Source organism: Aedes albopictus, chromosome 3 (assembly GCF_035046485.1).
Source record: "Aedes albopictus strain Foshan chromosome 3, AalbF5, whole genome shotgun sequence".
Classification (NCBI taxonomy): domain Eukaryota; kingdom Metazoa; phylum Arthropoda; class Insecta; order Diptera; family Culicidae; genus Aedes; species Aedes albopictus.
In genome coordinates, this window is record NC_085138.1 from 151,898,863 (window position 1) to 151,913,234 (window position 14,372).

General features: G+C 41.6%; 2 protein-coding genes across 2 annotated transcripts in view; one reads left to right on the top strand and one right to left on the bottom strand.

Moving 5' to 3' along the window:
- Nucleotides 1–143, bottom strand: part of LOC109404399 (nuA4 complex subunit EAF3 homolog) — a 2,122-nt gene extending 1,979 nt beyond the window's left edge. The window contains exon 1 of the mRNA XM_019677247.3: nucleotides 1–143. Within this exon, the coding sequence (XP_019532792.3) occupies nucleotides 1–9 (9 nt within the window). The 5' untranslated portion in view covers nucleotides 10–143.
- A 94-nt stretch (nucleotides 144–237) lies between these two features.
- LOC115266062 (putative peptidyl-tRNA hydrolase PTRHD1) overlaps nucleotides 238–14,372 on the top strand; it is a 34,771-nt gene continuing 20,636 nt past the window's right edge. The window contains exon 1 of the mRNA XM_029871922.2: nucleotides 238–541. Coding sequence (XP_029727782.1) covers nucleotides 344–541 — 198 coding nt within the window. The 5' untranslated portion in view covers nucleotides 238–343. The remainder of the gene's footprint in view (nucleotides 542–14,372) is intronic.

A 14,372-nucleotide genomic window follows, 5' to 3' on the forward strand; every position in this document is an offset into this window, starting at 1 on the left:
CGGGGGCATTCTTGCAACACAATCGTACTGTTATTCCGATGAAATTTCACTGAAATCGGTTCAAAATTCACAATTTTCGATACCAATTTATTTTGGTAAATCGCCTGTGTTTTGTTTTGATCCGACTGAAGCGCTTTCGAGCGCTTCTTTCTCTCACATGACGCGAGAGCGCACAGCTCTACGTGTCGCACCTTGAAAGCTTTTTCTCGAATCACCCCTCGCCTCAGTTTGTTTTTGTTTTCCTCTCGCTGCCAGCTGTGCAGATTTTGCCGGCCGGTGTCCCTGTCCGCTCGGAAGTGATTCGCGTTCGTCGTACGTATTCCGTTGGATTCTCCTCGCAGAAATGTCCTCCGCGAGTGCAGCAGCCAAACTGGTCCAGTATGTGGTGGTAAACGGCGAAATTGCCAAGAGCTGGCCCAAGGGAGCGGTGATAGCGCAGTGTTGTCACGCGGTTTCCGCCGTGTCGCACCTCTATTCGAGCGATCCGGACACGGTCGAGTATTTCAAGGATCTGGACAACATGCACAAGGTGGTGCTGGAGGTAAGTACATGTAGATAGGTACCAGGTACTTACTAAAGTATTAGGTACCCTCTAGTCGGCAGGTATAAACCAATATTTAATAGGTATTTAATTGTAACAAAAACAGGTATATAACTTGCAAATTTGTATAGTGATTCCCAAGCTATTTTTTATTACCTACCAGAAAAGCGAGCAGTAGACAGGACATTTGAATTTTTTGCCAATATTGAGTTAATACCGGGGATCATCTCCCAATCATCAGTACTTTCATCCACCCAAATGAACTTTTTAAGTTTGTTCTGCAAAATGTGAAACAAATACCAAGTCGTTTTGTCTCATTGGCTAAAATTTATGAATGTAACCGCATAACAGTCACACTGGAAATACACACTGGTGTCAAAACGTAAAATCAATCATATTTTGGTCTAATTATTTTTTCAACTATTCGTCCAGCATACAAGCAGAGCTGTAGAAAATTTTATTGCAAAAGGATGAATTTTGAATTATTGACAAATTTTGAAATTTCGTATCGTCTCCATACTAGCTTATGTTGCAAACTTTTTAAACTCCATTTTGGACAATGCCTACTTTTGTCGAATGTGACTGTTATGCAGTTATGGGCAGCGGAGGCATTGCAAAATAATTTATCTTATTTCTATGATTTGTATTTTGTATTTGTATTTATTAGATTAGACGTAAGCCTGGCAGATGATTCCATAAGTCAGTTAGGAAAAGGCAAACGTATAGATCAAACAGTTTGAAAAAACAGTTACTAGGAAATTGATAATGTAGTTAACAAATAATAAGTAGGATCTGGGACCATTTGGGCCTATTTTGGGCACTTGCTGCTATAACTCAGTTAATTTCGAACCGATTGGCTTTAATTTTTGAACATGGCTAGATGCTGTATAGGGTCTTGTACCATTTGGGCAGGTGTACCTATTTTGGTCAATTTCAAACCGATTGATTTGATTTTTTGTACAGAGTTAGATACTGTACGTGCCTAACTCTATACAAAATTTCAAATCAATCGGTCTGAAATTGACTTAGTTATAGCGGCAAGTGCCCAAAATAGGTACACCTGCCCAAATGGTACAAGACCCTATATCTGATCGCGTCCCAAAACTCAAGTGAAGAAAAAATTAGAAAAATTAGAAATTCATTCACTCTCTAGAGATTCTTTCGTGAGCTCCTTTAGAAATCACTTAAGATTTATTTCTTTGCATTTCTTTTCTCTGGGGAAATTGTTTCAGGCATGGTTTCAGGGAATTTTATAGGTATACTAATGCCTTTCAGACATTTTACAAGAAATTCATCTAGAAGTATCTCCAGGAGTTTGATCCAAATCATCCTCCTGGAATCCCTCAGAATATTATTAAGAGATTTATTCAAGAATACTTCCAGTACCTTTGTCTTGAAAATGAGAAATGGGTACAAACTAGTGATTCCCAGAGTGGGCGTTGAAGGTGGGCAAAAATATTGCAACAGCGGAGATTTTTTCAGTAGTTTCAAGAAACTGAAATATCTAGAGAAAATGGGGTATTATTGCCCGTTGTGAAGATATATAGATTCCGACGCAAATAAATGATTACCTAGGCTCATTTTCAGCGTAAATGCGTTATAAATGTTTGTTTACACTGCAGAACTATCACCAAATGTGTACCTAACAACACAGCGTAAAATATTCCGTAGAACGCAAGAAAAATCCACGCAATTAATTTTCGCGCAGGAGTCTAAACAGGTGGAATCTCCGCAATATGCACTCGGAACACAATATAAACACCGTCTACGTTGGCAGTATCACAAACTCTAAACTTCTGTATTCTCAGGCTCATGGTTTATACATTACAATATAGGCACTCACTCTCTTTACTCTCATGCAATAGCTCATATCTCTTTACTAACATCACTTTAACTCCTCCTTCCTTTAGTTTAAAATTCTATCTTCTAATTTTCTAAAAAAAAATAATCAAATATTGCTTTAATAATAAAGGTAATCTTTTTTCATCTTCTTTTTAAACAATTTGTTTTGGTCTTCTTACACTCTGTGGCTCGATTTGGAATCTCTTCACTTTGATGTTCGTTAGGATGATTGCCAAATATAAATGAATCCCCCGGGAAACCATAAAAATCAGATTCCGTATCCGAAGTTTCTTCTCTTCTCCGCTTTCTATGATTATGTACAATGCTTGTCCCCCTGGAGAACTAAACTCCTGCTGGCTTTCCGTCGTGAAACGCCGTACAACTTGATTTGCTGTTTATGAGCAGTGATTGATCTACTGGTGTGATAACTCTATCTCTTTCTAATGCATCTAAATGTTCAACCACTTTTTGTTATAGCCTTAATATGGTACCTACCTCGTAGTCCTTTTTAAAATGGGTTTCTCCCCTCTTAAAACCAAATCACCTTCAAACCCCACAATTGGATTTGAAAAATCACCATTGAACACTTTTGAAAACTTACTACGGATTTCCTCCTCGACGTCTTCGTCGTCTTGTTTACGAATGTTATTAACAATAGCATTTGGTCTAGAAAAAAACGTTTTTTCAACCGACATGGAAGCAATCCATCAATGTTCGTCCAATCAGCGGTACAAAGTCATTATCGCATTTCAAAACTACCAAATAGAGCTGATGCCTTTTGTCTCCTAATTGAACAAAAACTTGAATCTTTCCCAGAACCTTCAATCTTTTGCCATCAATCACCGCTAACTTCTTATTGCAATCCAAATAAGCTGATAATTCCTAAAATTCCTTAAAAACATTTCTTCTTAAATTAAAATTACACTTGCGGCGGAGCCACAATCTACCTCCATTGTAATTCTCCTATTTTAAATTAAAGTTTCTACATAACATGGCTCATTAACACGATTAACTGAAGAAATCACTAAACAGGGTAAATCTTCATCTTCTGCTTCCGATTGAGTGGATTGAGCAGCCATTTTGAAGTTACCAATTGATCTTCCTGGAGTGGGAGGCCTGGACAACTCTCTTGGAGACCCCAAAAACTTTACTGATACCTGACCCGTGTCCTTACCCTTCAACTGATAGCAAAACCTTCTTGTATGACCTCTCTTTTTGCAGAATGAGCAAACATAAGATCGATCTTTATTGTATGACCGATAATCTTTAAACCTTCCTTTTCTGATCATATCTGCTTCTAGATCGAGAGAAGTTCCTATTGCGCTCACGGTTCCAGTATAGATAGTAGAGTAAACATAGATCCGTGTTAATTGAGTTGTCCAAAAAATGTCTCACGAAACCTACTGCAAGCCTATCCATATACGCGAGAACAAAAGATGTTTACAAAGTTCTTACAGATATTGCTTATCCAGAGAAATCTTCCAACCTGGCGGAGTGAAGAAGACAAAGAAGACCTGTTCCGCAAACGTCAAACTGCTGCACACTTCAAAAAGTATGCACACAACCTTGAAACAAAAATAAATAGTTGAGAATCTAAATTATGTTTAATGGCGTACAGCTGCATACTAAAGTACTAAAACTACACCTAATATAGTTTAGAAATAAGTTAGATGTTGTGGCAGCAAGTGCGATTACATAAACCATAAATGAAACAATTTTCATTATTTTTGAATTTTATGGCAACTAAGTGAGTGAGAGCTTTTTAGCGTGAACCGAGCACTTTTGACGTTTGCGGAACGACTGCGGCGGTCGAAACCACCGCAACCCCGTTGGATTTTTTCTATTTTACCGCAGTAGATTAACACGGGAAATCTGAACACAAACCACTACCACACAGGAATTTGGATTGCTCAATGAATCCGTTGTATCCAAACGAACTGTCAAAATCTGTATCCAAACGAGCATGACGTCACGATCAACATCAATGGAGCGCATGACGTCATATTCAATCGTCGCACTCTTGAAAATTGCTACTTACACGCTTGAAACATTTTAGTTAGCGGTGTCCGCGGATCTGTTTCAGTTCCCACTCCTAAATTATCTTGAACGAGAGCGACCATCTCTTCTTCCCAAACGCGCTGTTATTGTCGTCTTCTTTAATATAATCGAGTACGACTGTTCGAAATTTCATGATTTAATTCATCTTCATCGAAAAGTCTTTTTTGCAAATGGTGGTCGTAGACTCCAATAACTAAAACATCTCGAACAGCCCTCTCTTTAAACGCGCCAAAATTGCATTTCTCCGCTAAAACCTTAACCGTAATGACGAAGTCTTCTGCTTTTTCGTGCTTTGATTGCTTTCTTGTCCAAAATCTAAAACTGTGGATCACATCAGAATCAGTTTTATCGAATCTTTTCCTCAGGGTCTCGGCAATTTTTTTATAAGAAAGAGCATCAGATTTGAAATCTGTCCCCGGGAACAACTTTTTCAATTCCGAATAAACTTCCCGTCCGCAGACCGCTAAAAACAAAGTTTTGTATTGTGCTTCTTCTAATTTGTTGTGTTGAAAATTGAAATTAGTTCCGATGACCCACGCTACTGTTTGTCTTCAGTTCCGCACTCTGCGTAGGGTCGACCCACATAGCTTGCTGCGCATCACGTCTTCTTGTACCGGTCGGATGACTTTCGAGAACCATTTTAGTCGGGTTGCTATCCGACATCCTGATGACGTAACCCTGACGTGACCCACCCACCGTAGCCTCCCGATTTTCGCGGTATGGACGATGGTAGGTTCTCTCAGCAGCTGATGCAGGTCGTGGTTCATTCGCCTTCTCCAAGTCCCGTCTTCCATCTGCACTCCGCCGTAGGTGGTTTCCATTCGAAAAATCCAAGGGCGCGTTGGTCCTCTGCACGTAGGGTCCATGTTTTGTGCCCATAGAGGACGACCGCTCTAATCAGCGTTTTGTAGATATGTAGTTAACTTTGTGCTACGGCGAACTTTGTTCGATCGTAGAGTTCTGCGGAGTCCAAAGTCAGCTCGATTTCCTGCCACAATGCGTCTCTGAATGTCTCTGCTGGTGGCTGTACTATTTTCGGTAGTTCGAATAAAACACGTGAGGTATGGCTACTAGTCAGAATAACAATGTCCTCCTTTTATTCTCTCTCCTCGTTCCCCCCATCCCATATACAGTACATAATATGGTTGTTCTAGAGCAAGGTATCTCTGAGGCAGGTATTACACTAGGTTAGCTAAAGCCACTACATTCACTTTCTTTTTTTAAATTAATTTTAGTTATCAGCACTCTTAATCTGCTCGAACTGCCTGTACATAGTCCCGCATATGTATAAGCGGGCTTCCGGATAACTCGCTTGTTTTCAAGGGGACGTGCGCTTCCCATATTTTCATAAAGATTTTTCTTGCTTGTCGAGTTGTCAGGGGTTTGAGAATCTCTTTCATCTTCTGGATCCGCTGATGCTTCCGTTCCATCTTCCAAAGTCGAATGTGCATCACCGCCATCTGGGATTCGCTGCAGATGAGAGACATGTCTACGATATTTGACTCCAGATTCTTCTGAAGACACTATGACATCTCCGCCTTTCCTCTTGAGAACTTTAAAGACCTTTGGATCGAAATTCGGTGTCAGTTTATTCGTCTTTGTCATTTCTTCACCAGAACTTCATCTCCTACGGCTATGGGACTCGGTTTGGCATTCCGTCGTTCGTCAGCATACAACTTTCCCTTTTTCTTCGAAATTCTGTCTCGATCGGCGGTTTCTTCATCTTCATCATTCGGCTGAAAGATTGATGGCAGCCGGTCACGTATGTTGTAGCCGAAAAGCATTTCCGATGGCGTCTTCTTGGTAGTGGAATGCGGGGAAGAGCGATACATAAGTAGATATTTGTTCAGTTCTTCGACCCAATCAGCATTCGTGGCCTGGCTGATTGTCAACCTTTTCAATAGGGATCGATTTTGCCGCTCGACCTCACCATTTTGCTGCGGCCAATATGGAGTCGTGCTAATCAGCTTTACGTTATTAGTGTCACAAAACTCTCGGAATTCCTCGCTGGAGAACTGAGGACCGTTATCAGCAGTGATGGACAATGGTAGGCCGAAACGGGCAAAAATCGAATTCAACCGTTTGATGGTCTCGCCAGAATCAGTCTTCGTCATAATTTCGACTTCAATGTAGCGGCTGAAATGATCAACCACTACAAATAAGTAGTGTCCCGAAGGAAGTGGACCGAGAAAATCAATGGCAACATGTTGCCATGGCCCCGATGGTAATTCTTTCCGTTTCATCGGTTCCGGTGCAGATGGTGCTGCAACCAGCATGCATCCTCGGCAGCTTCTAATGTACCGCTCGACCTGCATATCCAATTTTGGCCACCACACCTTTGCTCTCAATCGCTGCTTCATGATGGTCATACCAGGATGGCCCTCGTGCGCCAAGCCTAATGTTCGCTCCCTTAGAACTTCCGGTACCACTATTCTGGTTCCTCTCAACAAAATTTTATCAGCAAAGCATAGTTCCGTGGCAAACATTTTATACGGACCAGCATCATCTGACCAAACGCCTTGTTCGATGCCGATGCGAACTGACTGGATTATTTTATCAGACTCCGAAGCTTTCTCGATTTCCGTTATTTTCAAAGCCACCGGCAATGCGTTTGAAACGACCCAAGCAACATGTTGTTCAACATATTCATCAAAAGTTTTTCCAATCGTGTTACTCGTAATGGCCAAACGTGATAACGGGTCAGCGATATTTGATTTCCCCGGTCGGTACACAACAGTGGCTTTACACGACTGCAGTCGAACGACCCACCTCTCGATTCTGGCGCATGGTCTTGACCTAGACCCGAAAATAGTTTCCAACGGTTTATGGTCTGTTATCAGCTCGAATTGACGACCGTACAAATAAAAATGAAAGCGCTCGACCGCCCATACAAGTGCTAGCGCTTCCTTCTCAATTTGTGCATAGCGTCTTTCAACATCAGATAGACTCTTGCTAGCATAGGCAATAACTCTAGGTCCCTGTTCATTAATCTGAATAAGAACTGCTCCCAAACCGACAGGGCTAGCATCCGCTACCAGTTGGGTTCGATCCGAAACATCAAAGTAGCCTAGTGTTGTAGGATGAGTCATATGTTCTTTCAATTTGTCGAATGCAGCTTGTTGTTCAACTCCCCAGACAAAGTTTTGCTTCTGAACCGTTAGCTGCCGCAATGGGTACGTCAACGTCGCAAGATCGGGGATGAACTTGCTGAGGTAATTCACCAAACCCAGAAACCTCCTAACCTCCTCTCCTGAGCTTGGTTCCCGGAAGCGCCGAATCGATTCCAGTTTATCCGTGTCCGGCTTAATTCCGTCCACTGACAGAATATGCCCCAAAATCTTCATTTCAGAGACCCCATACATACATTTACCTTCATTCAGTGCCACATTCCAATCATTTAGCCGTTGGAGAACCTTTTTTAGTCTCGCATCATGTTCCTCCTGATCAGAACCGTGCACGATGACATCGTCAATGAAAATTAAACAGCCTTCACAGCCGCTTAGAACTTGTTCCATAGTCTTCTGAAAAAGTCAGGCGCGCAGTTTATACCAAACATTAGTCGGGTATACATAAACAAGCCTCTGCGCGTGATAAACGTTGTGATTTCTCGTGATCGCTTCGAAATCTCTACCTATAGGGTAAAAGCTCCCTTAGTGGAGGTAGTACCAATAGTGGTGGTAGTGCCAATTTAGCACTATTTCGAACAAAAAGCTTGCAAATGACATTTTTAGTAGATGCATCATAGGGTATTCGTTCCCTTATTAAGCATGTGGCTCCCATTTTCATCCTACGAAAAACAGAGGATTGAAGCGCTGTTTGTTTTGTTTCTTATTTTTGTATTTTTTGTTAGAAGTGAGCACCCATGAAAACAAAAAGAACGGAATCAAACGGTGCCGTAATCGCTTGTTTTCGAATATGATGAATATAGGAGCGTGAGATTACTGATGGCACACATACCCTAACTAATTAATAACATTAATTCAGTTTTGTGTTTAGGATTTGTCGAAAAACCTATTTTAAACAATTATTTTCCTTATTTTTTCTGCTTCTTTGCACCTATAGTGGTGGTAGTGTTCCTATAGTGGTGGGTCCCATAAGAATTTAATGGGATGCGCCACTATAGGAACCAAAGTTAAATTTTACCTCCATAATAGGAACCGTGTACCTATAGTTGGTGCAAGTGATTTATTAGCAAAAACTGAAATAAATAATGGTTTTTACATTTTTCCTAGCAAATTTAAGTGAAAAACTACCGATTAACGTTTTCAGACTTTTTATTTTGTGGTATTATCAATTTTATTCAATTATTTTTCTACAAGGAGCTACTAATAGCACCACTATTGGTACATTTACCCTAATAAAACAAACTTATTCAAATTTCCAAAAATAAAAAAAAATAGGGTACTGGTTCCCTTATTAAGCATGTGGCTCCCATTTTCATCCTACGAAAAACAAAGGATTGAAGCGTTGTTTGTTTTGTTTCTTATTTTTGTATTTTTTGTTAGGAGTGAGCACGTATGAAAACAAAAAGAACGGAATCAATCGGTGTCGTAATCGCTTGTTTTAGAATAGGATGAATATGGGAGCGTGAGATTACTGATGGAACATATACCCTATATTTATTCGAGTCAACAACTGACAGTGTAGACACTAAATAGTTCTCAGCTATTTCTTCCAACAAGTAGGTAATTCATTGTGGTGAAAAATGATAGGTAATATAATGTGATACAAATTCATTTATGAGATATGATTGGCATAACGGTTAGTACCGGTTAGAACGCAAACCTGTCAATTCAGACTAAATCAAATCAAATTTAGTGATAACCCACCTGATGGAAAGCATGTTTCACATCCAAACGGGAGAAAACTCTTGCTTTCGACAAATGCGGTAGGAAATCCTCAAACGTTGGGGGGTGTCCATTAATTACGTAAGGGAATTTTATCGATTTTTCGACACCCCCTCCCCCCCTTGTAAGACTTTTTGTATGAGAACCCAAAAAAATTTGTATGGCGCGTAAGATTTTTCAAACCCCCCCTCCCCCCAAAAACCCTTACGTAATTAATGGACAGCCCCTTGGTAGGGGATGATTTTCTCTTTCAACTGCTTCATTCGCGCGGCGCATATCCACCCATATGCGCACGTCGTTATCCCCCTTCGGTACACGCAGAAAAATGGCGCTTGTTTAAAACAATAAAACGCATGGTTGATTTTCAAACTGAGAATTTACTTATTCCAAAGTTATATTTAATTGTTTTCATTCAGAGTTTATTGATAAAAACAACCGATTACCATCATTTCATATAATGTCAAAAATTTCATTTGTTTCAACAGAATAAAAACCATAAACATGGTCCGAAAGCACTCACACATCTATAAAATGCTTACCCCAACATCGCCACAGCGAAGAAGGTGCAGCAAATCCATCACGCCAACTTCCAAGTGCAGCTTTGGCCGTGATGGATAACGCGCAGGTACTCACGACAGCATCCACAAAAAGTTGATCGGTTTCGCCTTTTTGTAAGTGTTGTATAATTCGTGTCGTAAGTACTACCGAGAAGTTTGTGTGATTTTGTGTGAACCGTGAATGTGTATATACATGGCAGGTAGTATTCGTTATGAATGTAGGTTTTTCCCAGCTAATCTCCCGACAGCCGTAGGGCTAGCTAGGATCAGGCTCCACCACCCTACTAGATGACCGCCATCATCCACCCACCGAAGTACCGAAACCCACCGCCAGATGGACGGTTACCATTCTTGGAGCGGCCATGAGGGGTGGCGTAATGGGGCCATTAAGGAATGTACATATGCCCTGAGGGGGCAATGACCGCGGAACGAGGTCAAGAACCTTGCAGTCAACCGATGTTCCAAATCCTTTTCACTTAGAAAAAGTTCTTCAGCGAAGACAGTTTGACTTTGAACGATAGTGAAAGGACGACTTTGAAAGCATAGTGAAAGGAAAGTGGATTAGTGAAAGAGGAGAGTAGTGACGAGAAGTGGATTGCAAGAAGGCGAAGTGGACATCAGGTAACCCCTGATTACTCCCGTTTTGGTTCCAAGCCTGGTATTATCTACGATGTCTTCTCCATTAAACAGAACCCCGCCGTTTTTTGGTTTAAAACCCCGTGCAGCGCCCTACGAAGCCCGTGAGTCCGTGAGCCATTCCGGCAAAAGCCGAAGACCGATCCGTTATAATATCGGTAGGACGCGGACGAGTAGCAGGCCGGAATACGGAGCAGCGCGAGTCCGAATAAGCCACCCCCTGGAACCGTGGATAGCGAGCCGAGGATCCACGCCCGTACGCGAGTCGCCGTTGAGACGAGGAAGGAGAGGTGGTGGAGCAGAAGGAGAAGGGGCCCCGCAACAGAAAAGGTCAGATAGAATTAAGAAAGTGGGAGTAGAAAGTGCCAGGAATAGCCTAGGAATAAAGCGTAGTTGAGCAATAAACTGGTGTAGAAAGTGTAAAAGTGCTGTGGTTTTCCTCCATTTTATGTGAGAACTACCTGCCCGCGAGTAACGTGTAGTGAACGTGCCGACCCTGAGGCCATTGAGTCGGGGAGTCTCTGTAGTACTCCCGACTGACTACCCAATACTTACACTTTGGCGCCCAACATAAAATTGATTTACTATCAGTTTCTTGTAGGCTGCAGCTGCTTAAACTCACTTGATTAAGTGTAAAATCACGTTTGTACTAGCTGACTAGGACTGAAGTCTCTGGGAAAACATCCAGGCCTTCGCGGAAGAAAGTTATTGGAACGTATTTGGAGGTGAATTCCTGGCATAGATCGTAAAATTTTTCATTGTATTCGGAGGGGTTTTGATAGTCCGAAAAGGAGTAAAAAGCGATTGATTGGAAAACGAACCAGTAGTTCATTGAATTAAAAAGCGGAGCAGACTATTCATCCGTGTGTGGTGCGATTTCGGATTGTGTGAGTGAAACACCAAAGAGAAACGTGGTTTATTTCTGATCTCTTAAAACTAGAATTTCAAATTTTTAGGATTTTCAAATTACTAGGATTTTTAAATTGTTAGGTTTTTCAATTACTTAGGATTTTTAAATTTTTTTTTCAGCGTGAAAAACCGCTAACAGTGGATTTAGGTAGAACTTTTTAAATTTTTCAATTTTTTTAGCGTGCAAAACCGCTCAAGCGTACTAGTTTCATTCAAATTTTCAATTTTTTCTGCTTCATTCGTACGACGACGTTGGATGATGGATTTGTCTCAGTTGCAGGCACAGTACTTTGCGTTGAATGCCGCTCATCTGGCCGATGATGAGTTGGACCACGAATTGTTGATTCGGGATGTCGACATGAGAGACGAATCGCGTAGCAAGCAGGAGAGAGCTTTGAGGACGTTGTTGAAAGCTGAAAAAGAGAATAAAGAGAAGATTACTTACAAATACGACGAAATTGACTTAAACGACGAGTTGAAATGGTGTGATGGAAAGCTACAGGCAATAAAATGTATTTTAGAGGGGAGAAAGGTGCAAAAAGCACCCGATCAAAAATTCAAATCGAAGCTCATCCACATTTTGTTTGGAATTAAACGGTTGAAGTCGTACTATGAAGCGGAAGAAGATTTGAACAGTGTAGCAATGATAGCAGGAGAGTGTATCAGATTGCTGGCTAAATTTTATTCTATTACATCACCTCTCACAGAAGTGAGAGAGGCGGAACTGAAAATTTTAAACGAAAGCTTAAGACAGATGCGTGAGCAAATAGGTGGACAAGATTTAGGTAATCCGTTAGCCCAGATCGCGACCGGTGAGACGAATGAATATGAGAATAATGAGCCGAATAGAGAGCAGGAGAATGAGAATGGTGATATAGAACCAGAAGGCGCGGTAGGAGGTGTTAGTGGTAGCGAGAAGGAAAAAGTGACGGAACTTGCAGAAGAAAATGCGAAATTGAAGGAGTTTGTGAATCAGCTGATTCAGCGGATTCACGCTTTGGAAACTTCGTCGGTTCCAAAGCCGCGCGTGGTAGAACCAAAGATCAGTACACCGGTAGAACGTAGATCGATTCAAAGTGAGGATGATGCGTGTGGGAGAGTTCATAATGAGCAGGATTTTTATGAATGGGTTAAATCAAAATACGGTTCCATAGAGAGCGTAGCTGAGAGAAGTAAACTTCCACAGTCATCCCATCAAGAGATCCAGAGAGTTAGAGAGATAGACGTAGATAGACCGAAAACCAGTCGATTACCAGTACATAAATGGTCGGTTAGGTACGATGGGATGGATAACGGGAGAAGGTTAAACGAATTTCTCAAAGAGGTAGAATTCAACGCGAGATCGGAAGGTTTTTCAGAAGCAGAGCTGTTCGTGTCGGCGCATCACCTTTTTACGCGTAAGGCTAGGTCGTGGTTCATGGAGGTTAACGGGAATAATGAGTTGCAAACGTGGGGGAATCTCGTGAGAGAACTGAAAAGTGAGTTCCTACCTGTTGATATCGATTTCCAATATGAACGTCTAGCCAACGCACGGCGACAGGGTCCGAGGGAGAAATTCCAGGACTACTATCTTGACATGGTACGGATTTTTCGTAGTATGTCCAGGCAATGGGATGATGATAGGAAGTTTAACGTGCTTTTCCGCAACACGAGAGCAGACTGTAGAACTGCGATGCTGGCAGCAAACGTGAATTCCATTCCTAGAATGAGAGAGTTCGGTAAAAAATTTGATTCTATCAATTGGCAGTTCTACGTGAGAAAGGAGAGTAGATTTGAGAAACCCAAGCATAATATTGAGGAGATCAGTCAGCAGTTACAGTTTCGAGGTCGTAATGAGTCGGTTAATAGGTTCCAGTCTGGTTTCAAGCCAGGGGGATACCAAGGTCGAAATTACAATCCCAATTACAAAAAACCTCCCAACCAATATGAACCCACAACACACAGGAAAGAGGAAACGAATAATCAACAAAAATTTCAATCGAAACCAAGAACTAGCCAGGGAAATAGTCAGTCGCAAAACAAGAGGCAAGATGATCCGAAACCTTCTTCAAGTGGTACTAGTGCTCTTCAGAGAATTGTAAAAGCATACACCCCTATCAAGCGTGGTTTATGTTTGAATTGCCATGATGAGGGGCATAATTTCCGGGACTGTCCTGAAGAAAAAGGTGATTTCTGCGAGAAATGCGGATTTCCAGGCTTTCTCACAAACCTTTGCCCATTCTGCCAATCAAAAAACTTGAAAAAGACTGCTCAGTGAGGCAAAGCAGTCTAATAGTCTCCGAAAGTCCTCAGGCTGAATTGTCAGAAGAACCTACAGTCATTCTTCACCAATTGGGATATTCAAGGGTGGAAGGTGAGCCCAAAAAGCACGAAGAGATTGCTACGTTGCTCGTCAAGCTTAGCGGGGACACCAGACCATTCACGAAAATCGAATTGATGGGGATTGAACTGATCGGTCTTCTAGACAGTGGTGCCGCACGGACGGTTCTAGGCATCGGAGCTACCAAAATCATAAAACAGCTTAATTTGAAACTTGAACCCACTTTTGTCACTTTACAGACAGCGACCGGAGATGATTTGGAAGTTTTAGGTTGTGCAAACATACCAATAACTTTCAATGGCACAACGAAAATCTTGCCAGTAATAATCGCTCCGAGACTGAAGCGCAGATGTGTGCTAGGGTACGATTTCTGGGTGAAGTTCGGCATACAGCCAACGATCCAGAATGACTCTATCGAAGTGCTTGATGATGGTGTGTGGGATGAGTTAGGGAAAAAGGAAGAGCTTACCGCAGATCAGAAAGAGCAGATAGAATGCGTGAAGAGAGAGTTTTTAGTTGCCCAACCAGGAGAGTTCAACAAAACAGGTCTAATAGAGCATTTTATAGAAATCAAAGAGGAGTTCAGGGGAGCGGACCCAATAAGGAAGAATCCTTATCCGTGGAGCCCTGAAATCCAAAGAAAAATTCACATAGCGTTAGAT